Raw genomic sequence first — 27,293 nt, 5'->3', positions numbered from 1 at the left:
ATAATGTAAAATACATACTAAAGGTGTCGTGTGAAACTCCCATTTACAAGCTCGGCACCCTTACACAAAAAGTCCAGATGCCAATAAGGGTCATTTTTGTGTGACGATAATCACAAACCGACATGGAACACATAGGACAGTACAAATGTATTAACATAAACAAAGGCATTAAACATGTATTTGACACGTATTAGAAAACGGAAGGATCTAACATATTGAGACTAGCGTGTCAATTTGTCACCAGCCTTGATAAAACAGTCTTCGTAAGGAGCTTTCAAGCCACCTTATTTACCAGCTTCTCCTCTGATACAGAGCCCTTCAAAGGCAGAGCTGCTGCAGATAAGACACCAGGACACAACATGTATTCTTGGAGGAGCGCTACACTACAGAGACCAGAGACCAGGGGACACAGATTACCCCGATGCTGGCTGCAGGAATGCCCATATAGAGTAGGGTGTTTTGTAACAGCACGGGCAGAAACACACTGCACTCCAGAAACCCCTATGTACCAAGCTGAACCTCAGAACAATTATTTGTTCTTTTCTGTTTGAGGATTTGAGAGCTTTAAACAGCATGGACCTCAGTATATTTTTCCAACGCTGTCCCAACCCCAGCAATGGTCATTCTGCTAGGTGTGAATAGACTAGATTGGACTGAAATGAAAACATCATGAATGATTCAATAACATCATGATCCCGTAGTAGCTGATAAGAAGGCAAGCTTATAGTTCTATCAATCAAAGCCCTTTTCAAATCAGCAGATGGAGCCTCAACCCGGCCCTAAACCCCAAACAGAAGTCAATGCAGACGTAGAATCACGGTGGCTGGGAACAAACTCCCGAGAAAGGCCAGAGCATTCTAGATCATGCTAGATGTTCAAACGTTCATAGATGACCAGCGGGGTCAAATGATCCTTTTACCTAATGCTCCAAGGATCATTGGGGTTTAAAAAATATCAGACACTTAGGTGTTAAACGCTGGTAAACCACTTGTTATAGTAAAAGCGACACTTAATCTAATACTTTACTTAAGATCATGATTTGACCCAAGTCACAATATGAACTTACTTTTTGTGAGTACCAAATGTTAGCAAGAAGACCGTATTGGGAAAGTGTGGGTGCCATACCTAGTAAGCATAATCCAGTAAAGTGCTGCCATCCTCTGGGTAAAATAGAGAACCACAAGGTAGCAACATAGCATTGTTATTTTCCACTCCGTATCCATTTTGAATGATTTCAGGAAGCATCTATATAGGCCTTATAGAGGGTTTATGACAACGGCATTAAGCATTTTAAAAGTGTTGTTTATTTAGTGGGACACAAAATCCCATCAAGAGGAAGACGTATGACAGCACAATTTATTGCCTTAGTATCAGACATGCGCTCTGTCTGTTCTGGACCCTCCAGTAGAGGGTGATATGACCCTTCCTACTGGACCCCGTAACACTACAGGACTGCAGTTGGTTCAGAATGAATGCGAGCCACAGAGGCTGTCTGCATAATGCTGCTGCCTGCCAAGCTGGTTTTGTCCTAGGCAGCTGCCTTTCTCTGATTTTCCTTTTCCTAGAAGAGGCCTGGATCAGAATTCAGCGGGACAAAGCAGGCAGGGGCCAGCTGCCGGACAGACAGCTGGCCTATAGCACTCTGCAGCAGGTGAGCATTAGACTGGCGGCATGAACTGAGGCCCACTGATAACATTGCCCTGCTCTCTCTCTCTCTTTCTGCTCTTTCTCTCTCTGCTCTCTTTCTCTCTACTACAAGACTCCACTCTGCAAGCAAACAGCACTTCACTTCAAATGCTGCCAGCTGTACCGCCTGGAAACCCTTGTGCCAACAGCCATGACCCTCCTCTACTGTTTCATAAATCTGTGTCCATGGAAAATGCAAGGGCATAGAAGCACTATCTGGAAGAAAGATACTGTGAAAAGAAAGAGAAGGAAAGAGAAAGCAATATTCCCTGGATGGGAGAATGTGATGGAATTTCGGAAGCGACAGGTGGTATCGACGGTAAAAAAAACAATTAGAAGTCACGATGCTGTAACTGACATCCCATTATAATAGCGTACATTACTTTACGTTACTTTGCAGGCTAAGCTACAGGCTACGAGAACAGCAACAAAAGCAGATTTACAAGTTACAATCGTACAAGCTGATGGCGAGGAAACTTCTCCCTCTACTTTTTGATAAAACACAGTCTGCAGTAAGAGGCCGCTTCGGCAGCTGTTCTGTTATGTGACATAGCAGTGGTGGTGCAGTGTGTCCTGAGGCCATGGGCTTAGGCTGACTGTTAGGTTGGGCCGCTGTGTCCTAAATGACACTCTATTCCCTATATAGTGCACTACTTTTGACCATGGCCCAAAGCATTGCATGCATATCATTGTATTTGCAGATCTGAGAAACAATTGCTTTTCCTAAAATAATTTAAATGAAATCTTTGTCATTTTACATGACTGGAGACATTACAATAATGACCAAAATGACACGCTACTCTGACACTGACATAGGGAGATCAATAAAACGAATGACTTTGCCTTAAATGCAACCAATAGTATAAGCCAATGAAAGGAGTGGAGACACAGATTGTACACCATGATTTGTCACATCATGAGCACACACAGTATAGGCCTACATGGGGAGGAAGTTACAGTCCACCTTTCTAGTGGCACTCACTCATCCAAACTTTTTTTTAATGCAATTGTATTTTTTATTTGGATTTCATGTAATGGACATACACAAAATAGTCCAAGTAAAATGAAAAAAATATTTATTTCAGAAAATTTGAGTACAGTATATACATATGAGATGAGTAATGTAGGGTATGTAAACTAAGTGGCATAGTTTAAAGTGGCTAGTGATCCATGTATTACATAAAGATGCAGTAGATGATATAGAGGACAGTATTTACAGTGGGGCAAAAAAAGTATTTAGTCAGCCACCAATTGTGCAAGTTCTCCCACTTAAAAATGAGAGAGGCCTGTAATTTTCATCATAGGTAAACTTCAACTATGACAGACAAAATGAGAAAAAAATCAAGAAAATCACATTGTATGATTTTTAATGAATTTATTTGCAAATTATCTTTTATAATGATAACAAGTTCAAACATGTGCCATTAATACAGGTAACAAGTGGAGGACAGAGGAGCCTCTTAAAGAAGAAGTTACAGGTCTGTGAGAGCCAGAAATCTTGCTTGTTTTTAGGTGACCAAATACTTATTTTCCACCATAATATGCAAATAAATTACAAATGAAAATTACAGGCCTCTCTCATCTTTTTAAGTGGGAGGACTTGCACAATTGGTGGCTGACTAAATACTTTTTTGCCCCACTGTACATATACATATGAGATGAGTAATGTAGGGTATGTAAACATTATATTAAATAGCATTGTTTAAAGTGGCTAGTGATATATTTTACATCAATTTCCATCAATTCCCATTATTAAAGTGGCTGGAGTTGAGTCAGTGTGTTGGCAGCAGCCACTCGATGTTAGTGGTGGCTGTTTAACAGTCTGATGGCCTTGAGATAGAAGCTGTTTTTCAGTCACTCGGTCCCTGCTTTGATGCACCTGTACTGACCTCGCATTCTGAATGATAGCGGGGTGAACAGGCAGTGGCTCGGGTGGTTGTTGTCCTTGATGATCTTTATGTCCTTCCTGTGACATTGGGTGGTGTAGGTGTCCTGGAGGGAAGGTAGTTTGCCCCCAGTGATGCGTTGCGCAGACCTCACCACCCTCTGGAGAGCCTTACGGTTGTGGGTGGAGCAGTTGCCGTACCAGGCCGTGATACAGCCCGACAGGATGCTCTCGATTGTGCATCTGTAGAAGTTTGTGAGTGCTTTTGGTGACAAGCCGAATTTCTTCAGCCTCCTGAGGTTGAAGAGACGCTGCTGCGCCTTCTTCACGACGCTGTCTGTGTGGGTGGACCAATTCAGTTTGTCCGTGATGTGTACGCCGAGGAACTTAAAACTTACTCCCCTCTCCACTACTGTCCCATCGATGTGGATAGGGGGGTGCTCTCTCTGCTGTTTCCTGAAGTCCACAATCGTCTCCTTTGTTTTGTTGACGTTGAGTGTGAGGTTATTTTCCTGACACCACACTCCGAGGGCCCTGACCTCCTCACTGTAGGCCGTCTCGCTGTTGTTGGTAATCAATCCTACCACTGTAGTGTCATCCGCAAACTTGATGATTGAGTTGGAGGCGTGCATGGCCATGCAGTCGTGGGTGAACAGAGAGTACAGGAGTGGGCTCAGAACGCACCCTTGTGGGGCCCCAGTGTTGAGGATCAGCGGGGTGGAGATGTTGTTACCTACCCTCACCACCTGGGGGCGAGACCAGGAAGTGGGACATCTGAGGTTTGTAGTTTTTCAAAGCTTGGCCTACCGAATACACATTGAGATATGGATGAGGTTGCACTTCCTACGGCTTCCACAAGATGTCAACCGTCTTTTAAAACTTGAATAAGGATTCTACTATAAAGGAGGGGCTCATGAGACCTCTTTGAGTCAGTGGTCTGGCAGAGAGCCTTGGTCTCATAACGTGCGCTCCCAACAGAGTTACCAGTCATTCCAGTGCTTTTTCTGAAGATAAAGGAATTCTCCTGTTGGAACATTATTGATGTTTTATGTTAACAACATCCTAACGATTGATCCCATACATCGTTTGACATGTTTTTAAAGGACTGTAACAGAACTTTTCGAGTTTTTGTCTGGATGATGTGCCTGTGCCTCATGAAGATGTATTACTGGGCTGAACACGCTAACAACAAGTTGCTATTTTGACATAAATGATGTAACTTTATGGAACAAATCAGTCATTTATTGTCGAACTGAGATTCCTGGGAGTGCCTTCTGATGAAGATCATCAAAAATTTATGGTGTTGTTTCGAACTTTGTTGATTCCAAAATGGCGGACATTCCTCTGGCTGTTTTGGGATCTGAGCGCCACTCTCAGATTATGCTTTTTCAGTAAAGTTTTTTTGAAATCAGACACAGCGGTTGCATTAACGAGAAGGATCTTTAACTCTGTGAATAACACTAGTATATTTTATCAATGTTTATTATGAGTATTTCTGCAAAACCACCGGATGTTATGGAATCAAAACATTGCTGCACGTAACGCGCCAATGTAAACTGAGATTTTTGGATATAAATATGCACAAAACATACATGTATTGTGTAACATGATATCCTACGAGTGTCATCTGATGAACATCATCATAGGTTAGTGATTAATTGGCCTGCACCCTATTTCATTGTGGAGCTAGAGGAGTTAGAGCCCTTTCTATGTTGGTAGATAAGATGAGAGCACCCCTCCAGCTAGGATGGAGTCCGTCACTCCTCAGCCGGCCAGGCTTGGTCCTGTTGGTGGGTGAGTCCTAGAAAGAGGGCCAATTATCTACAAATTCTATCTTTTGGGAGGGGCAGAAAACAGTTTTAAACTAGCGATTGAGTTGTGAGACTCTGCTGTAGAGCTCATCACTCCCCCTAACTGGGAGGGGGCCAGGGACAATTTCTCGTTGCCGACACATCTTTCTAGCTGATTTACACGCTGAAGCTATGTTGCGCTTGCTGACCTCTGACTGTTTCATCTTAACATCGTTTGTCATGATCGCTTAAATGGAAGGACCAAGGCGCAGCATGATTTGAGTTCCACATCTTTTATTCACAGTGAAACTTACACAAAAAACAATGAACATACACAACCGTGAACAACGTGGTGCAACAGGCACAAACACAAAACAATATCCCACAAAGCAGGTGGGAACAGGGACACCATAAGTATGATCCCCAATTAGAGACAACGAACATCAGCTGCCTCTATTTGGGAACCATACTAAGAGCCCCTGTGGGCTCTCTATGGTCAGGGAGTGACAGTATGCCCTCCCCCCCCCCCAGACTGGACACCGTGCCTGAACTGGGCACCGGTGTCGAGGAAGGCTCCTGCCCTGGAGCGGGACTGGACACTGTGCCTGGACTGGGCATCGGCGCAGGTTTCACCGGACTGATGACACGCTCCTCAGGTCGAGTGCGTGGAGCCGGCACAGGACGCTCCTGGCTGGGGAGGCGCACTGGAGGCCTAGTGTGTGGAGCTGGCACAGGTTTCACCGGACTGATGACACACACTTCAGGGCGAGTGCGGGGAGCCGGCACAGGACGTACCGGGCTGGGGAGGCGCACTGGAGGCCTGGTGGGGAGGCGTACTGGAGGCCTGGTGCGTGGAGCCGGCACAGGTGGCACCGGACTGTTGACACGCATTTCAGGGCAAGTGCGGGGAGCCGACACAGGTTTCACTAGACTGCTGACACGCGCTTCAGGTCGAATGTTGTGCAGAACACACCTGACCAACATCTCTCTCCTCTCTCTCTCTCTCTCCCAACTTCTCCATCGCCTCCCAGATGGTCTCCTGGACTTCAGGGTGAGTGCGGGGAACCGGTACAGGATGTACCGGGCTGAGAAGGCACACTGGAGGCCTGTGGCGTGGAGCCGGCGCAGATGGCACTGGACTGGTGACACGCTCTTCAGCATGCCTGCGCTGTAGCATACTCCTCGCTACCACCTCTCTCCTGTGTCTTTCATTGATTTCCTCCAACGACTCCCACACAGGCTCTGGCACTCCCCGCTGCTCAGCCGACCACTCCTTGTGCCCCCTCCCCCAAAAAACATATTGGGGTTTCTGTGGCTGCGGCCCCCGGTGTCTTTGCTGTCCTTCCTGAGTCCTCTGCAACTTCCGCCAAGGAAGGGTCTCGCATCCACTCATGATCTCTTCCCATGTCCAACTCACTTGACCCTCCACAGCACGCTGCTTGGCCATTGTGTGGTGGGATATTCTGTCACGATCGTTAAAATGGAAGGACCAAGGCACAGCATGATTTGAGTTCCACATCTTTTATTCACCGTGAAACTTACACAAAAAACAATAAACATACACGACCGTGAACTACGTGGTGCAACATGCACAAACACAAAACAATATCCCACAAAGCAGGTGGGACTTAAGTATGATCCCCATCATTGGTGCCGACATGGATAACAATATCCCTATACTCTCTACACCCACCAGTTTCAGCCTTAGCCAGCACCTTTTTCAGATTAGCCTTAACGTCGGTAGCCCTGCCCGCTGGTAAACAGCGTATGATAGCTGGATGATTTGTTTTAAGTCTAATACCAGGGGTAATGGAGTCGCCGATGACTAGGGTTTTCAAATAGTCAGTGCTAATGGTGGGAGGCTTCGGTATCTCAGATCCCGTAACGGGAGGAGGAGAGACCAGAGAAGGCTTGGCCTCTGACTCCGACCCGTTGCTTAATGGGGAGAACCGGTTGAAAGTTTCTGTTTGCTGAATGAGCAAAACCGTTTGAGCATTCCTACCAGAAGCCATGATAAAATTGTCTGGCTGCGGGGACTGTGCGAGGGGATTTATACTACCACTTCTCATCACCCAGAGAATACCATCCCCACATTGAAGCATGGTGGTGGCAGCATCATGCTGTGGGATGTTTTTCATCGGCAGGGACTGGGAAACTGGTCAGAATTGAAAGAATGATGGATGGCGCTAAATACAGGGAAATTCTTGAGGGAAACCTGTTTCAGTCTTCCAGAGATTTGAGACTGGGACAGAGGTTCACCTTCCAGCAGGACAATGACCCTAAGCATACTGCAAAATAAATACTTGATTGGTTTAAGGGGAAACATTTAAATGGTTTGGAATGGCCTAGTCAAAGCCCAAACCTCAATCCAATTCAATTGAGAATCTGTGGTATGACTTAAAGATGGCTGTACACCAGCGGAACCCATCCAACATAAAGGAGCTGGAGCAGTTTTACCTTGAAGAATGGCCAAAAGTCCCGGTGGCTAGATGTGCCAAGCTTATAGAGACATACCCCAAGAGACTTGCAGCTGTAATTGCTGCATAAGGTGGCTCCACAAAGTATTGACTTTGGGGTGGTGGGGCTGAATAGTTATTTGTCTGTTCTGTTTTATTTGTCTTATTTGTTGTTTGTGTCACAATAAAAAATATTTTGCATCTTCAAATTGGTATGCATGTTGTGTAAATTAAATGATACGACCTCCCCCAAAATACATTTGAATTCCAGGTTTTAAGGCAACAAAATAGGAAAAATGCCTAGGGGGGTGAATACTTTCACAAGCCACTGTATGAGGTTATTGCGTAGGAAGGATCAGTGGTGATATTTCAGCTAAAACATGGGTAAAGCAAAGTGCAAGGTATTTTCATAAAGTTCATGCTCATTTTGGCCTACTGCATTTCTACACCATTTAAAAAATACAATTTCATTTGGAGAACAGCAAGAACAAGCCAAATTTACTCTAGACATTATCACCTTGGCTGTTGAAGTATAAATCATTTCAAATGGTTATATTCTAATATTTTTTTTGTTCTTTCACACCTTTTTCGTGATATCCAATTGGTAGTTCTTGTCCCATCACTGCATCTCCCCTACAGACTCGGGAGAGGTGAAGGAGGAGAGCCATGCGTCTGAAACACGACCCTGCTAAGTCGCACTGCTTCTTGACTGATGGGAGTGCAGATGCTGTTGTCATGGACTCGCCAAGCACTGAAAGACCTGCAAAGGAGATATTTCAAAGGTATGTAGTCTTTCATTCTCTGTTCACCGCAAATAATATGGTTGGCTGTAAAATGACACACTGCTCGCTTAACCCGGACACCGTCCTGCTGGCGACCAAGGTCAGCTTGTAGGTACTCGGCCTGCCACAAGGAGCCGCTAGGACAAGGAGATCCCGGTCGGCCAAAGCCTCTCCAATTGTGCACCACCTCATGGGTCTCCTGGTCACAGCCAGCTGTGACACACCCTGGGATCAAACCCGGGTCTGCAGTGATGCCTCAAGCACTATTATGCAGTGCCTTAGACCGCTGCACCACTCGGGAGGCCCCAAATGGCTGATATTAACCTCTTGAAACTCCCCATCCCGGATCCGGGATTGTGACTAAGCCTCAGGCTCATTAGCATAACGCAACGTTAACGATTTCTGAAAATCGCAAATAAAATTAAAATAATGCGTTTGCTCTCAAGCTTAGCCTTTTCTTAACAACACTGTTATCTCAGATTTTCAAAATATGCTTTTGAACTATAGAAATTGACTAATTTGTGTAAGAGTATGCAAAGCTAGCATAGCATTTTGTGTAGCATGTAGCACGCAACATTTTCACAAAAGCCAGATAACCAAATAAATAAAATCATTTACCTTTGAAGAGCTTCTGATGTTTTCAATGAGGAGACTCCCAGCCACATACCAAATGCGCAGTGTTTCCTGAAAGCGTCTGTGTGTAGGAGAAATCGTTCCGTTTTCTACATTGCGCCTGGCTACCGAAACGAACCGAAAATGCAGTCACCTACAACGTGAAACTTTTTCCGGATTAACTACATAATATCGACCGAAACATGGCAAACGTTGTTTGGAATCAATCCTCAAGGTGTTTTTTCACATATCTCTTCATTGACATGCAGTTCGTGGAAGCTTGCTTCTCTCTCTGTGCCCCATGGAAAAATACTGGCAGGTGACTTTTGCGCACCAATTTCGGCGCAGGACACCGGGCGGACACGTGGTAAATGTGGTCTCTTATGGTCAATCTTCCAACGATCTGCCTACAAATACGTCACAATGCTGCAGACACCTTGGGGAAACGACAGAAAGGGCAGACTCATTCCTCTTGCGTTCACAGCCATATAAGGAGATCATGAAAGACAGAGCCTCAAAAATCCTTGTCATTTCCTGGATGCCAAGTCATCTTGGTTTTGCCTGAAGCTCACGTTAAAGGGCACGCACAGAGAAGATATTTGTATTTCTGGACACGTCAGAGTGTTTTCTTTCGAACAGTAGCAATTATATGCATAGTCGAGCATCTTTTTGTGACAAAATATCTTGTTTAAAACGGGAACGTTTTTCTTCCAAAAATGAAATAGCGCCACCATAAGTGTAAGAGGTTAAGCAAACCAAAGATCAGAGGCAGTAGGCCAGAGATGTTCTCTTGTGCGTGATTGGACAATTTTTCTGTCCTGCTAAGCATTCAAAATGGAATTAGTACTTTTGGGTGTCTGGATAAATATATGGAGTAAAAAGTACATTATTTATTTAGGAATGTAAGTGAAGTAAAAATAAAAGTTTTCACAAATATAAATATAAAGTACAGATACCCCGAAAAACTTTTACCACCATGGAAAAGTGTAAAAACATGTATATCCATCAGTAGGCTAAATGACTCAAATGCATCGGAAAAGTATTGGAAAGTTCAGCAAAATACCAGGGAAGCTCATCAGGTAAGCTGCAGGCATGTGTTAGAAGATCTGTATTGATTTCAATTGCTAGACTAATTATTATGAGCACGCATCTCAATTTAGCTAACATTTCCCAGGCTAATTGTAAACAAATATCCAAATATACACTACTGTTCAAATGTTTGGGATCACTTAGAAATGTTCTTGTTTTTGAAAGAAAAGCACATTTTTTGTCGATTTAAAAACATCAAATTGATCAGAAATACAGGGTAGACATTGTTAATGTTGTAAATTACTATTGTGTGTACTACTCCCTTCACAGAACAGCGCAAACTGGCTTTGACCAAAATATAAAGAGGAGTGGGAGGCCCCGGTGCACAACTGAGCAAGAGGACAAGTACATTAGTGTCTAGTTTGAGAAACAGACGCATCACAAGTCCTCAACTGGCAGCTTCATTAAATAGTACCCGCAAAACACCAGTCTCAACATCAACAGTGACGAGGCAACTCCGGGATGCTGGCCTTCTAGGCAGAGTTCCTCTTACCAGCATCTGTGTTCTTTTGCCCATGTTAATCTTTTCTTTTTATTGGCCAGTCATTTTTCTTTGAAACTCTGCCTAGAAGGCCAGCATCTTCACTGTTGATGTTGAGACTGGTGTTTTGCGGGTACTATTTAATGAAGATGCCAGTTGAGGACTTGTGAGGTGTCTGTTTCTTTCTATTGTGGCTAGAGCCAGTTTGCGCTGTTCTGTTCTGTGAGTAGTAAACAGCGTTATACAAGATCTCCATTTTCTTGGCATTGAATAGCTTTCATTTCTCAGAACAAGAATAGACTGACGAGTTTTAGAAGAAAGGTCTTTGTTTCTGTCCATTTCGAGCATGTAATCGAACCCACAAATGCTGATGCTCCAGATACTCAACTAGCCTAAAGAAGGACAGTTTTATTGCTTCTTTAATCAGGACACAGTTTTCAGCTGTGCTAACATAATTTCAGAAGGGTTTTCTAATGATCAATTAGCCTTTTAAAATTATAAACTGGGATTAGCTAACACAACGTGCCATTGGAACACAGGAGTGATGGTTGCTGATAATGGTCCTCTGTGTGCCTATGTAGATATTCAATTAAAATCAGCCGTATCCAGCTACAATAGTCATTTACATCGTAAAAAAAGGTCTTCACTGTATTTCTGATCAATTTGATGTTATTTTAATGGACAAAAAAATGTGCTTTTCTTTTTTTTTCAAAGAAAATTTCCAAGTGACCCCAAACTTTTGAACGGTAGTGTATATATACACTGCTCAAAAAAATAAAGGGAACACTTATACAACACAATGTAACTCCAAGTCAATCACACTTCTGTGAAATCAAACTGTCCACTTAGGAAGCAACACTGATTGACAATACATTTCACATGCTGTTGTGCAAATGGAATAGACAACAGGTGGAATTATAGGCAATTACAAGACACCTCCAATAAAGGAGTGGTTCTGCAGGTGGTGACAACAGACCACTTCTCAGTTCCTATGCTTCCTGGCTGATGTTTTTATCACTTTTGAATGCTGGCAGTGCTTTCACTCTAGTGGTAGCATGAGACGGAGTCTACAACCCACACAAGTGGCTCAGGTCGTGCAGCTCATCCAGGATGGCACATCAATGCGAGCTGTGGCAAGAAGGTTTGCTGTGTCTGTCAGCGTAGTGTCCAGAGCATGGAGGCGCTACCAGGAGACAGGCCAGTACATCAGGAGACGTGGAGGAGGCCGTAGGAGGGCAACAACCCAGCAGCAGGACCGCTACCGCCGCCTTTGTGCAAGAAGGAGCAGGAGGAGCACTGCCAGAGCCCTGCAAAATGACCTCCAGCAGGCTACAAATGTGCATGTGTCTGCTCAAACGGTCAGAAACAGACTCCATGAGGGTGGTATGAGGGCCCGACGTCCACAGGTGGGGGTTGTGCATACAGCCCAACACCGTGCAGGACGTTTGTCATTTGCCAGAGAACACCAAGATTGGCAAATTCGCTACTGGCGCCCTGTGCTCTTCACAGATGAAAGCAGGTTCACACTGAGCACATGTGACAGACGTGACAGAGTCTAGAGACGCCGTGGAGAACGTTCTGCTGCCTGCAACATCCTCCAGCATGACCGGTTTGGCGGTGGGTCAGTCATGGTGTGGGATGGCATTTCTTTGTGGGGCCGCACAGCCCTCCATGTGCTCGCCAGAGGTAGCCTGACTGCCATTAGGTACCGAGATGAGATCCTCAGACCCCTTGTGAGACCATATGCTGGTGCGGTTGGCCCTGGGTTCCTCCAAATGCAAGACAATGCTAGACCTCATGTGGCTGGAGTGTGTCAGCAGTTCCTGCAAGAGGAAGGCATTGATGCTATGGACTGGCCTGCCCGTTCCCCAGACCTGAATCCAATTGAGCACATCTGGGACATCATGTCTCGCTCCATCCACCAACGCCACGCTGCACCAAAGACTGCACCACAGATTGTCCAGGAGCGGATGCTTTAGTCCAGGTCTGGGAGGAGATCCCTCAGGAGACCATCCGCCACCTCATCAGGAGCATGCTCAGGCATTGTAGGGAGGTCATGCAGGCACGTGGAGGCCACACACTACTGAGCCTCATTTTGACTTGTTTTAAGGACATTACATCAAAGTTGGATAAGCCTGTAGTGTGGTTTTCCACTTTAATTTTGATTGTGACTACAAATCCAGACCTCCATGGGTTGATAAATTTGATTTCCATTGATAATTTTTGTGTGATTTTGTTGTCAGCACATTCAACTATGTAAAGAAAAGAGTATTAAATAAGAATATTTAATTCATTCAGATCTAGGCTGTGTTATTTTAGTGTTCCCTTTATTTTTTTGAGCAGTGTATATATTTTTTTTAAATCGGACAATTTGATTGATTATACAAAGAAATGTCAACATTTTTATTTATTTAATGTTTTTGCGTATTGCCTTAACATTTTGCCTGGGGTACGCTGTGCAAATGTAGGCATGTTTACATAATTTTGCGCTCACATCTTATGCTCACATCCATTGAACTGTACAAAGCTAGCTAGCTAGCAAAAACAACGTGAGTGACAAATGGACTCTATTGCACCTCCAACAATTTTCCAAGTCGACTGACAGAATTGATACTTGCTCTATCACTGATGGGAGTGCAGATGCTGTTGCCATGGACTCGCCAAGCACTGAAAGACCTGCACAGGAGATATTTCATTCTTGATACTTAAAAAATATATATATATTTAACACTTTTTTTACCAGGTAAGTTGACTGAGAACACAGCATCAACCTGGGGAATAGTTACAGGGGAGATGATTGAGCCCGTTGGAAGCTGGGGATGATCAGGTGGCCATGGTGGTATGAAGGCCAGATTGGGAATTTAGCCAGGACACCGGCCTTAACACCCCATATAATAAGTCAAGACAACCATTTAATGTCCCATCTGAAAGAGGACATCCTACACAGGGAAATGTCCCCTATCACTGCCCTAGTTGCCTCCTATTGGTCCTCTAACACCTCTTCCAGCATCATCTTGTCTCCCATCAAGGGGCCAACCAGGACCAACTCTGCTTTTAGCTTCAGAGGCAAGCCAGTAGTGGAGGGTGGTTTGCAGCTGAGTGTGAAAACCCCAGCAGAGTTGCAGTTCTTGAAAAAAAAACGGCACACCTAGCTCCTAATATCATAACCCTTACTACCATACCCCATTAAAAGGCTCTTACATTTTCTGTCTTGCCCATGCACCCTCTAAATGGCACACTTACACAATCCATCTCTCAATTGTCTCAAGGCTTAAAAATCCTCCTTTAACCTGTATCCTCCCCTTCATCTACACTGATTCTAGTGGATTTAACAATTGACATCAATAAGGGATCATAGCTTTCACCTGGATTCACCTGGTCAGTCTATGTCATGGAAATTTTTGTATACTTAGTGTATATCAATCTGTCTAACAATGAATATCAATGTCCTGTGTATTTGCATGTCATTGTGGATGCTACATCAGTCAACATGTCTGAGCTGAGCAGTGTGTAATTTTGTCAGATGATATTAAATATGCAAACATTAAAGGTTTGTGTATCTTGGCTACAATGATATTTTCATTTGGTAAAAAGATTTGGTAAAAAGAAGAAGTCAATTTCGGTTATTAATAGCCTATTTCACTCTGGTTGTTGGCGCTATCTGTTGTATGGTGAACATGGGCCTCATCAAGCTTTATTTGTCAGTAAATCTGGCTTTAAGAATAACCAGTGCTTACCCAGCCACCAACCTCACTTCATGTCACTGGCGCAATGGCGCTGTCCCAATGAAAACGGTGCTGAAATGATAATGTAGTTGAGAACACACAGCAATTGCTTTGCATGTATTATAACGGTTGGATGACTTTGTGAGTTTCACGTAACCACGCCTCTATGAACTAAGCGGTGCATTCAGCTGACTAAATTATTTTTACACCATCGCAGCAGCGCAAAAGATTCAGGGCTGACCACAAATCATTCGGGGCTAAAGCCCCAAAATCCAGATCCTGGTGAGGTCTTTGCCTGTGGGAAAGGATTAGGGTTTCAGCCTTTCTATTCCTCTATACAGATTTCTCCCTTCAAAAGCATTCCATGCATAACAAAACAGAATGTACTATGTCCCTCTCCTCTCGCGCTCCTTTCTCTCAATTCTCCCTCTGTCTCTTACCCCCCACCCCCTTTACATACACACACACACGCATACGCAACCTGATGTCTCTTCAACAGATTTCCCCCACTAGGTAGGAATCAAAGTGATTAGGACCTGGATAGCAGCTTCATATCCAAGCAGATGTATTTACTTTACTTTGGTCACAAAGACCAGAAAAGTATTTTCTTATGTTGAGGCAAAACCAACAATATTGCCTGCATATGGAACACTCTAACATACCAGGAAGAGAAAAGAGGCAGTAGTCTTTAGGGTTATTTATTTTTTATTGTGCTGCAGCAAAAACACATGATTGATAACATCATGTCTCTGGTCGTTTCGAGCTGATGACATGAGGTACATTTTTTTTTTATCAAAACGGTGTTAAATCGCTATCAGAAAACAACCTATGGCTTAATAGGTAAACATGCCATTTACAAAAATCTGTTTTCAATTTGTACAAAAGCTTTATAAATATATATATATATATAAGGGCCATCAATGGCCTAATGGGGGATAGTCTCTTTTAATGAAACAGCTTAAAAAGGAGTTATAAAGGTGTTTTAAACTAGTTATAACTACTTTCTAACATCAGGTTGGTTGTTATGTCACCAGGTTCAATCAATGCTTTCTACTAGCTCCCTGAAGGACCCATTTGGATAATAGTATTCAAATTTTCAAAATGGACAGACAAAAAAAAGAATTAAAGTAAAACTCAAACGAAATAATCAGATATTTTTGTCTGTAGCATGAGGTATAGTGAAGGAAACAGGAGCTCTATTTTTTACGTTTTCTTTTTTTCTTTTTTGGAATAGAGCAGAAATCATAAAACATAGTAAGAAAAATCTGATCACATACCAATACACTACAAATGACAATGTCAATAATATCATCATTTTCTATGAGAAATTCTATTACATGGCAGTATATTGACATTTAACTAATACAAATATCCACAAAATAGCAGCAAACACTTTGAGAAAAAAAAGGATTGTTTTTCTTTTCATTTTCATTTCATTTAAAGTCATGCAACTTTGCTGGGAATATTCCTCCATAGCAGCTTGTTGTTAGGAGTGTTAACATTTTTTTTTCAGTCACTGTACAATCAAACCGTTTGCCCACATACCTTATGCCCCCCATCACTCCCCTCGCAACCCCATAGCAACTTCAGTTATTTCTTCCAGCTTCAACAATACACAAAAGACATCTTTGAATATGTGCAAAATGATTTCAAAGCTTTTTCAATTTTCATTTGATGACAAGGGAACATTTGAGACATTCCTCTTTTGAATTCTAGTTTTTCCTTAATAACATTCAGTACACTAAGCCAATGCAATGATTTCAAAGCAATAATTTGAGTGTACTTTTACTTCATATGCCTTTCAAAGTAGGGCCAAAATGTTGTATTTTGATTGGATGAAATTACACATATTTGTAAAAAATGTAATTGCAACTCTGAATTTAATGTTTTGAAATATTTACATATATGAAATAGCTTCTGTCATCATGATCCACACTGGCCTTGAAAAGAGAATACTCTGCAATAAATAGTTCTTAGTGTAACTACAAATTACAAGCCTCAGCCTTAGAAAAGTCTGTTATCAACTGTCATGAGGGGAATAGGTAGATAGGTGCCTTCTTGCGTGGATGGGACCACCATTTTTCACTGTCTTTACTACTAAGATGTCGGAAAGATGGGGTCCAGGTATTTTAGCTAGACAAATAGATTAGATTTGCCCAAAACATTCTAATATGTCCTGCCATTCCCACATAACACCATGTTTAGAAACGCTCTTCATCCCAGAAGCTGACGTTGTTCCCAAACCATTCCATTATGTTACGTCATGTCCCACATGGTTCTTCTCAAAATAGGCAGTAAGGAGTTATTGACCCAAAGTGCTTTTTTTGATGGAATGGTTTTTAGATAGTAAGACAGAATTACAATTCGACAAAGACTGTGGACTACGTTAGCTTACATAGAGAGAACATACAGGACAGCTAGCTAATTATTCTGTCGCAGAATGCAATGTTGCCAGCATTCAGTATAATATGATCTAGACGTCCTGCAGATATTTTGAAGTAGCTGTACTTCACTGGTTAGCTTGCTGTCTCCGGAAAGCAGTGTGTTAGCAGTTAGGACAGAGGCCTAGGTAATCCACAGACCTCTGATGACAATTGAATAAAGGCTCTATTCAATTAGTATCGCTGAAGCATTACAGATTGCGCGATCGAAGATGTAAAGGTCATTTCCGATTAAGCCGACATACGCAGAGTTTACAGTTAATGTAGTCTCTTGCTAACGCGGGAACATTGCCTTTCAATTTCAATCCTGTCGTAACGCTGAACTTCCGCGATATGGATTGAATAGAGCCCTTAAGTACGCTAAACAAATTAACATTGTACGGTTACATTCTCCATTAAAAAAAAGAGGAGATTAGAAGACTGATTTTCAAAACAAAATCTCAAAGTTGGTTAAATGTTGAGGCAAGCATGGCCACACCAAACTAACCAGGGACAACAAAAACGCCCCTCCATTAGAAACGGGGTTTACCATACCATAAAACGCCTATGTCATCAAACAACTCAGGACTAGCTTTTTTTACGTGAGAAATTGCAGGTGTATCATGCTCAATCTGTCCAAACAACAATAAAAATACCTAGTTCATTATTCTCTAGTTGTCTATTCTGTTGTACATACAGCACTACATTTCTTTTTTTTCTTATTCAAGTTTGTTTCGTCTAAAATACATAATGGGAACCATGCCCAATTGATGCTGCCTCAAACCAGTGAGGGGACAGAGAGCAAGTGTACGCATGAAGCCCGGGCTGATCCCTTACAACACCTGTTAGGAGCCAGACAGGATGTTCAGGCCAGACGCTATGCTACGAGCACAGGTGTGTGAGTAGGTGAGAGCGCAGTCAGTGGGAGCGGTGCTGCTGAGACAGTGTCAATCAGCGCGTTCTCTTCTATCCCCGAAGCCCTATCCTCCATCCATGGCTTCTGCTTAGTGGGCACTAGAAAAGGCTGTCCAACTCAGATGTTCACATCTCTAACGTCTGTTGGCGTGCACGACAGGTCGACCTCCTCATCCATGCTCTTGGTGTCAATGGAAACAGTGTGTTGTTGTGCCTGACGGAGACTGGTCTCCAGTAAGGACTCGATCTGTTCTTGACATGCCCGTAGACAATCCTGCAGAGGGGGGGGGGGGGGAAGAGAGGCATTGTTAGAGATGACATAAGGACTCGTGTTGGTTCGTCTCTCAGCAACAAGCACCACTTACAGTCATGGACATTTGTCTAACAGGTGGCTTTTTTGCCTGCCTTCTAAAATAAATCTTCAAACAATCGGAACAATCTGAAAACATATGCAGTATTAGAATGGTATGACCATGGTACCAATGGTATACTGTGTAGGCTTTAAGGAGTGGTGACAACACACAGAGCCAAAGAGGCAGAGTTGCACTCTAGTGGGAAGGGCTGTGACTGTGTGAGGATTAGGAGGAAGAGAATACATCCAGAAAGACTGGAAACCCAATCTGCTAGCACCAATTCCTGGACACAAAACAATAGGAGCAAAAGCAATTCATTGGCCGAAGGATAAGAGGGGCAGACCCTCAGTCAGGTGGTGGAAGGAGAGCCCCAGGGACCTCATTCTATTGATTACGGTTCTTATTACCTGGATCAAAGAGACCTGTAGAAACGAGAGCCAGACCAGTGGGTGAGGAAGGTTTCAGAAGTTATTCTATTACTATACAACACTTAGATATTACCCTTTGATTAAAATAATAACAATACACTGAACACAAATATAAACGCAAGATGTAAAGTGTTGGTCCCATCTTTCTTGAGCTGAAATCAAAGACCCCTGAAATTTTCCCGTACGCACAAAAAGCTTATTTCTCTCAAATGTTGTGCACAAATTTGTTTACGTCCCTGTTAGTGAGTATTTTTCCTTTGCCAAGAAAATCCATCCACCTGACAGGTGTGGCATATCAAGAAGCTGATTAAACAGCATAATCATTACACAGGTGCACCTTGTGCTGGGGACAATAAAAGGTCACTCTAAACTGTGAAACTTGGTCACAAAACACAATGCCACAGATGTCAAAAGTTTTGAGGGAGTGTGCAATTGGCATGCTGACTGTAGGAATATCCACCAGAGCTGTTGCCAGAGAATTGAATGTTAATTTTTCTACCATAAGCCGCCTCCAATGTTGTTTTAGAGAATTTGGCAGTACATCCACCCAGCCTCACAACCGCAGACCATGTGTATGGTGTTGTGTGGGTGAGCGGCTTACTGATGTCAACGTTGTGAACAAAGTGCCCCATGGTGGTGGGTGGGGTTATGGTATGGGCAGATATGAGCTATGGACAATGAACACAATTGCATTTTATCGATGGCAATTTGAATGCACAGAAGTACTTTGACAAGATCCTGAGGCCCATTTTGTTAAGGTATCTGTAACTAACAGATGCATATCTGTATTCCCATTAATGTGAAATCCATAGATTAGGGCCAAATGAATTTATTTAAATTGACTGATTTCCTCATATGAACTGTAACTCAATAAAACCTTTGAAATTGCTGCATGTTGCATTTATATTTTAGTTCAGTATAATAATAACAATAATAATTTGTGACATTCCTTTGAAATAATGAGAGATTACAGTGCCTTGCAAAATAATTCATCCCCCTTTGCTATGAAGCCCCTAAATAAGATCTGGTGCAACCAATTACCCTCAGAAGTCACATTATTAGTTATATTGCACACAGGTGGACTTTATTTAAGTGTCACTTGATCTGTCACATGATCTCAGCTATGCACCTATTCTGAAAGGTCCGAGAGTCTGCAACAACACTAAGCAAGGGGTACCACCAAGAAAGCAGCACCATGAATGAGCTCTCCAAACAGGTCAGGGAAAAAATTGTGGAGAAGTACAGATCAGGGTAGGGTTATAAAAAAATATCAGAAACTTTGAACATCCCATGGAACACCATTAAATCCATTATTAATAAATGTAAAGAATATGGCACCACAACAAACCTGCCAAGAGAGGGCCGCCCACCAAAACTCACAGACCGAGCAAGGAGGGCATTAATCAGAGAGGCAACAAAGAGACCAAAGATAACCCTGAATGAGCTGCAAGCTCCACAGCAGAGATTGGAGTATATGTCCATAGGACCACTTTAAGCCATACACTCCACAGAGCTGGGCTTTATGGAATAGTGGCCAGAAAAAAGCCATTGCTGAAAGAAAAAAATTAGCAAACACGTTTGGTGTTCGCCAAAAGGCATGTGGGAGACTCCCAAAACATATGGAAGAAGGTTCTCTGGTTAGATGAGACTAAAATTGAGCTTTTTGGCCATCAAGGAAAACGCTATGTCTGGCGCAAACGCAGCACCTCTCATCACCCCGAGAACACCATCCCCACGGTGGGGAACACGGTGGTGGCAGCATCATGCTGTGGGGATGTTTTTCATTGTCAGGGACAGGGAAACTGGTCAGAATTGAAGGAATGATGGATGGCACTAAATACAGCGAAATTCTTGAGGTAAACCTGCTTCAGTCTTCAAGAGAGTTGAGACTGGGACGGAGGTTCATCTTCCAGCAGGACAATGACCCTAAGCATGACGGAGGTTCATCTTCCAGCAGGACAATGACCCTAAGCATACTACTAAAGCAAGACTTAAGTGGTTTAAGGGGAAACATTTAAATGGTTTGGAATGGCCTAGTCAAAGCCCAGACCTCAATCCAATTGAGAATCTGTAGTATGACTTAAAGATTGCTGTACACCAGTGGAACCCATCCAACATAAAGGAGCTGGAGCAGTTTTACCTTGAAGAATGGTCAAAAATCCCGGTGGCTAGATGTGCCAAGCTTATAGAGACATACCCCAAGAGACTTGCAGCTGTAATTGCTGCATAAGGTGGCTCCACAAAGTATTGACTTTGGGGTGGTGGGGGTGAATAGTTATGCACGCTCAAGTGTTCTGTTTTATTTGTGTCTTATTTGTTGTTTGTTTTACAATAAAAAATATTTTGCATCTTCAAAGTGGTAGGCATGCTGTGTAAATCAAATGACACAATTCTAGGTTGTAAGGCAACAAAATAGGAAAAATGCCAAGGGGTGTGAATACTTTCGCAAGCCACTGTATGTACTAAAATATGACATTAGGACTGAGTTGTGTCCTGTGTTTGCGATGCAAATATACACAACTGACTTTGTAGTTGCAAGGAAAGTGCATTTATTCATGGTGCCTCTTTCTTTTTTCTTCTCCCTTTCCTTTTGGACTCCACAAGAGCCTGGCCTCCTGCATCAATGACAAAGGGGACAACGAGCGAGAACTTTTGCACGTTGTCGTCGACTGCACTGGAGTAAGGGACTGTTCGCTCGCCTCTCATTTCCTGACCTCATTCAGAGACAGGGTTTATGGCCTGGCTACCTGCTGCTCTACATCCCCTGTCTCTCAGATCTCTCTCTTTCCTCTAGTGCCGAGTGATTAGTACTTTTTGAGGTCGGTTCGGGTTTGTTTTGATTAAATATATATTTTTAAATGACTCCGGTTTCGCGTATTTATGTTTTTTAAACATTAAATGCAACATGCATTATGGGAGTTGAATGCTGTAACAACACAGAATATTTTTTTTAATTAAAAAATCCCATGATGGTAGTGATTGCCCATTACATCACTTATTAACCATCATTTATTCACATTACTTTAACTAAATATTTCAGTTGTTGTGTATATTACACTTGTTTTATTTGATGACTTTACTACTTCATTCCAAGTCATCATCTCATCTCTATAGAGCTGCTGCCCCATGCTGTCTAACAAACTCACTATAATAGTCCTTCTTCAAAGTAAATAAGGCACACTTTTATGACTGCTGAATACCATCTAACAATCACTGAGATCATGTACTTTCAGGTAGAGATACCATGCGAAGTAACTGCTCTCTATCCTTCTCAATAACGCATTCTTCGGTCTCTTTTACATATAGCAGGTATCGCAGACATGAGTCAGTCATGGTCACATGATGAGGTAACCCTGCCTACGAACTTCAAAACCAGTGTCTGCCCTCGGCCCAAGAGGGAGTTTCCTCTTGCTCTAATGGTCTAAGATGTTGGTTGCTCCCGTGGGAGACCCGGGCAACTGATACTTTGGGTTAATGCTCAGGACTACTCCTCTCTTGTTCTACTGTCACCCTCTCTCCCCCACGAGTTACCACACAGTGGAAGCAATCCGATCAATCAAAGATTGGAAGATAAAAGACGGCCATTCATTCCATTGCAAAGCTATGCAGAATGGTTGCACGTTTACTATATTAGGCTCTCTTGTCACATTTCTAAGCTATATGTTCACTTTCAACATTTTTGCATGAGACTTGGTTGTCCTTGCATACCGGGTCACTTCTGATGACTTGAGACAGGAAGTCAGTGAGTTGCTGGGATGACAGTGCATCGTCCATGCTCTTCAGATTCAGCCCCTGGACAGCAGCCGCCACACTGCCCGCTGCGATCATTGACGGAGGGTTGGCAATGAATTTGACATCTGGTGGAGAGAAAAGGAAAAGAGAGAGAGAGAGAGAGAGAGCGGGTCAGAGGCAACAGGTCAAATTCCCGAAGCAAGGCATTTGATCCGCAAATAATTCACACAACAACCTTGCTAATGGGGCAGCTCACTGGCTGAGAGGAAGGAGGTGGGACGAGGGGGACGGGGCAGCGTAATGTGGCACAACCAGATAATGGCAAGGCAGAGAGGAGAGAGACACTGTGCATCCAACAGAATCAGAACAGAGCCACCATGCTGACATGTGGCAGTGTGCCCTGACTGCAACTGAGGAGCTATGCTGTAGGTCCCAGTCACACTGCCCCCTCCCCCATTACACTCCTATAGCGTCACCCCCTCCTACTCTCTCTATCCTCGTCTCTGTACCCTCAAATTTGCATACATACAACACTCTGTTAAGAGCAAGGAGGAGCAGATACCACAAATGACAATCAAATAAGAGGTAAGACATATTGCTGGAATCTGATGTTGGTGATAAATGATCTATTCAGCCCAAGAACTGCATGACAATCACACAGAGAGAAAGAGACAAGCTCATGAAATGCAGATGTATTCTCCCCAGACCCTCTTCTCCCCCTCAAGCCCAAACCCCCTTTCCCCTTCTCGACAGCCTCAGTATGCAATAAATCACTCTTCAACTCGCTTGGCTTGGACCCCTCTCTGGAAAGATCATGTCTCACTTCCTCTTTTCAAGTGCTTAGAGAGACAATAAATCTACTCCAGGCAGGGGCGGCTCACACACGCACCACATGTGCGCACAACGCGCGCACACACACACACTCACTCACACACTCACTCACTCACTCACACACACACACACACACACACACACACACACACACACACACACACACACACACACACACACACACACACACACACACACACACACACACACACACACACACACACACACACACACACACACACAGAGGGGCTCCTCAGACGATGCACATTGTGTGAAACAACAGGTCTAATCACCAGGCTCAGACCATTAATTTTACCATATTAATTAGGGGGCCTCTCAGTCTAGGAGACGAGCCCCCTTTACACCCCCCCCCCCCCAGCCCAATGGGTGTGGGGCTGGGGCATCATTGTGAGTGAGCTCCCATTGCAAGGGCTTGCACCACAGAGAGCTTAGAGAGGAGGGTTGAGGAAGAGCGCTGCGAGATTAATTGAACTCGCATAAAGGCAAGCCAGAGAGCCATTATCCAGGCCCATATCCCCACTAGATCTGCCCAATCCTAGCCTCCCTATAAAAGAGAAAGGAAATAAATGCTTGCAACCCTCAAGATGAATGCAAGGAATACCAGCCAGCAGCTGCTCTTAAGGACAAATATCAGGCAAGAGACTCCACACACAGTTTCTGAAGAAAAGGAAGATATAAAAAGGGGATACATTTCTTCTATTGCCGGCAAGATGAAGGAAGTAAATGAATGTCACAGAGGTGCATCAAAGAATATTGAAACACACCCCTGATACCGACACTGTTGTAGCAGGTCCGAACTCGTGAAGTGCCTTCCTTTACGCAACGCAAATAGCACATACCGGATCTTCAACATGCTTTCACACACTCCCCCTGTCATTCCCTCCCTCCCTTATTCTGTTTGTCTAGATTCTTTCATACAATTGGAGTAAACTGTTGTAAGTGATTCTTTGCGGGAAAAGTGTTTCTTATTGCGTCACTCTTAATTCCCTTCCCTTCCACTACCAAAAGAGAGGCCAGGACCTTTTTTTAAATGTTTTAAAATCTCCATGCCACCATGGGTGCACAACAGAACAGGGCAGGGCCTAGACCAATAGGCCCATTCAATCTATTACATTAAGCACTAACTTCAAACAGTGCGTTGAGTTAAGTCCTCCCCCTGACCTACCACAAGGCAGAGGGGCTTACTCTAACACAAATCAAATGCTGTTGAGGGAAAGCAATGCAGGTTGGAAACCTATAAAGCAGGACTTCTCTTCAATATAACCTGAAATAAAACCGCCTGCTGTTGGGGTCCAGGCCTTCTATTGTGCAGGCTTATGCTAGAGCTTAGTCCAAAGGGTCGACATTGGACAGGGTAACAGCAGCTACGTCGAAGTATATTGCTGCAATAAGACAGCTTTGCGGGGCCTGCTCACGAACTAACGTTTCTGGAATGTGTCCAGCGTCTGCTGTATTTACCAGAACCGTCTTACGCCAAACCAAACCGCTTCCCTTTACCAAAACGCCAAGTCAAGTGGTTCGAATCAAGTTTAGCAAAAGATAACGGCACAACTGTTACACGAGTATGGGAGTTGTCATGCCATTGACAAACATCAACTCAACCGCTTGCCTTTTGGAACCCCCCCCCCCCCCTCGTCTTCACAGTAGTAACCTCATCAGTACATCTAAAACCCACGGGGACATGTAGGATTACAACCTCCTCCTAAGTTAACAGCACTAAACAGCAGAGCAGTCAGCAGTATAACAACAGGCAGGTGGTGGTGGGACTCCTATGCATACCTGTAGCACAGAGAGCCACAAAGGTCTGGGCATGCTTGCACAGGATTTGCTTGGTGTCCTGATGGATGGGTAGCTTGGAGAGGAAGTGTTCTATGAAATCGTGCGGAGTAACCGAGGCTAGATCCCATTTCAGCTTGTTCAATACCAGTAGTTCCATTTGCTGTAGAGGAGATAGGAAGAGAGAGAGAATATATGTAGTAGGACACCTGCAAGGGTTCAAGAAACCAACACACCACTAGAGGGAGGACATGCTCCACAACAGGCCTATGCTCTGCCATGGTGCCAGTGCCATGACAATCATTGATGATACGGGAAGTAGGTTTAATACATTTGTTGTTACAGAATTTCTGTTATTTTCTCGTTTAAAATTATGTATCTCCCAAAGTTAACTTTGGCTAAACTGAAAAGAATCCACTTATAATAAATTATAGTCATAGTTCAAATATGTCAAAAACACTATACTACATTTGTACAATACCTCCTAAACATAATCTACATGTGTTGGTTATATCTAATGCGAACATGATGCGGAAGTCAAATTACCAGCAACTCGCCCGTCCGGATGGAATTGTCTGTGTATATGCACAACTTCACAGCTGTTAGAGGAATGGTCTCCTTCATTTTAGACGCCAGAAACATGCATGTAGCGCCCAATAACTGTAGTCGAGTCTTCTTTGTGGGTTCAACAGACAAATATCTGTCTAAAAAATTCATAGCTAGGGGAAAAACCTCCTCTTCGCATTTCTGTTCCTCACAGACCTGGAATCAAAAGCAAAACGAGTTAGGCTGAGGTTTAACACATCCAGTCTAAGGTTGATCTCTCTGCAAGGCAAGCGCATGGCTTGCAGAGCCATATTGTCGTTCGCCATATTTTCAAAAAATATTTTTTAAATATTTCTAAATTGTTTTAGAATGTAACATGGGCGTGTAAACGTTATTATGCTTTTGTTTTATCGGACAGAAGTGTCATATTCCGAATATCTAAAATAATAATGTTCAAAATGAACTATATTTGTAAACCACTAGAAATTGGGACAAGCAGCATGCGCACACATCTCATAACAGCATGCAACTTTTAAAAAAATAATTTGAAATATAATCTTCCACATCACGAAAACATTTTTACCCGGTTAATGTTAATCAATGTGCCGTCTTACATAATATGTCACCTTTACTACAGTCTCTCGAAAGAGATCGAAGCTATTAACCAATTTTAGAGGCGACCCTTTCAAGCTCCCAAATCGACTTGTTCAGTTGCTTCAACTCTTAAGAAAAATTATGTAGGCTACGTTTGCTCTATCAAGTGGCAACTTAACAATAGAAACAACGTTTCAAATGCATCCGAGGTCGGTGACGATATGGAAAACAGCTGTGACATGGTTATTACACTTTTTAAACCACAAAGTAGTGCTATAAACCACAAGCAAAACAAAGAGGGCGAATACTGGCACTAAGTGACGGCATACAGTACGTGTACATTGACATTAATTAAGAAGATAATAATACTAAGGTGTAACATTTTGTTCACTTGAATATAATCCAAGGGGAAATGTTGGCGTCCTTTGCAGCATGCGTCAAGTAAAAAATAAGGCTCAATGAGTCACACAGACAACCTCTAATTAAGTCCAAAATTTAAGCTATCGCTGGGTGAATAATGTAATAAACACATGACATGAACAACACAGGACAAGCAATCGTTATAGTTGCATGGTAGTCATGTATTTTGCCAATATTCCAAAGGGCATAGGCCAGTGAATTGATTCAGATAATTGAATGATATGGATCTGTTAGAAACGGTTTCTTGCACAAACCTCCAGCATCCACGTAGCAACAATTCTCCTCATGCAGGGTACAATCTCTTTCTGTACACATTTGAAGTAGTTCGTTGCGGGGAGATAATTGTCTTCCGCTTTTAGCATGGTCTGCAGAACTCTGTCGTTGAGCAGGTTCGAGTCTTGGTAAGCTCTCCGGATGGTCTCCACTTCACAACACAGCAACAGGTGTTCCATTCCGGCAGTCGCTCGAGCAATGAGAGAGACTGAAAGAGAGTCTGAACTATTGCTTCCCCCAAAAAAGTTCCGTGGACGTTGCTTTGCCTCTGTCTGCTGCGACTGCTGTGTCGAAGCTCTCAGGAGGCCACCAAACTTTGATCAGCTTCCCTCAATAAACTCCCCTCCCCTCCGCGCACTGGGAAATGACGTGACTGTTGTTATGTAGGTTGGTTATGGAGCAGATCAAAGGCGAGAGAGAGAGAGAGAGAGGGAGAGAGAGGCCCAAAAAGAGAGGTCCGCCTCAAAGAAGAGGGCAC

At 43.3% G+C, this 27,293-nt stretch overlaps 1 protein-coding gene and 1 long non-coding RNA gene across 2 annotated transcripts; one reads left to right on the top strand and one right to left on the bottom strand.

Moving 5' to 3' along the window:
- The first annotated feature begins 1,454 nt into the window (after nucleotides 1-1,454).
- LOC135524095 (uncharacterized) lies at nucleotides 1,455-21,359 on the top strand. Its single transcript, XR_010452905.1, has 3 exons — nucleotides 1,455-1,651; nucleotides 8,457-8,599; nucleotides 21,227-21,359. It is a non-coding gene; the product is annotated as an uncharacterized LOC135524095 (long non-coding RNA).
- LOC135524094 (G1/S-specific cyclin-D1-like) lies at nucleotides 15,200-27,293 on the bottom strand. Its single transcript, XM_064951297.1, has 5 exons — nucleotides 26,797-27,293; nucleotides 25,529-25,744; nucleotides 24,986-25,145; nucleotides 22,331-22,479; nucleotides 15,200-18,115 (listed from the first exon to the last, which is right to left on the bottom strand). Exons 1-5 carry the CDS (start codon nucleotides 26,992-26,994, stop codon nucleotides 17,960-17,962), a joined length of 879 nt encoding a protein of 292 aa, XP_064807369.1. The 5' UTR covers nucleotides 26,995-27,293; the 3' UTR covers nucleotides 15,200-17,959.

Source organism: Oncorhynchus masou, chromosome 31, assembly GCF_036934945.1.
Source record: "Oncorhynchus masou masou isolate Uvic2021 chromosome 31, UVic_Omas_1.1, whole genome shotgun sequence".
Lineage (NCBI taxonomy): Eukaryota > Metazoa > Chordata > Actinopteri > Salmoniformes > Salmonidae > Oncorhynchus > Oncorhynchus masou.
The sequence above is the reverse complement of the archived record's forward strand: the minus strand, read 5'-3'. Positions and strand labels throughout refer to the sequence as shown.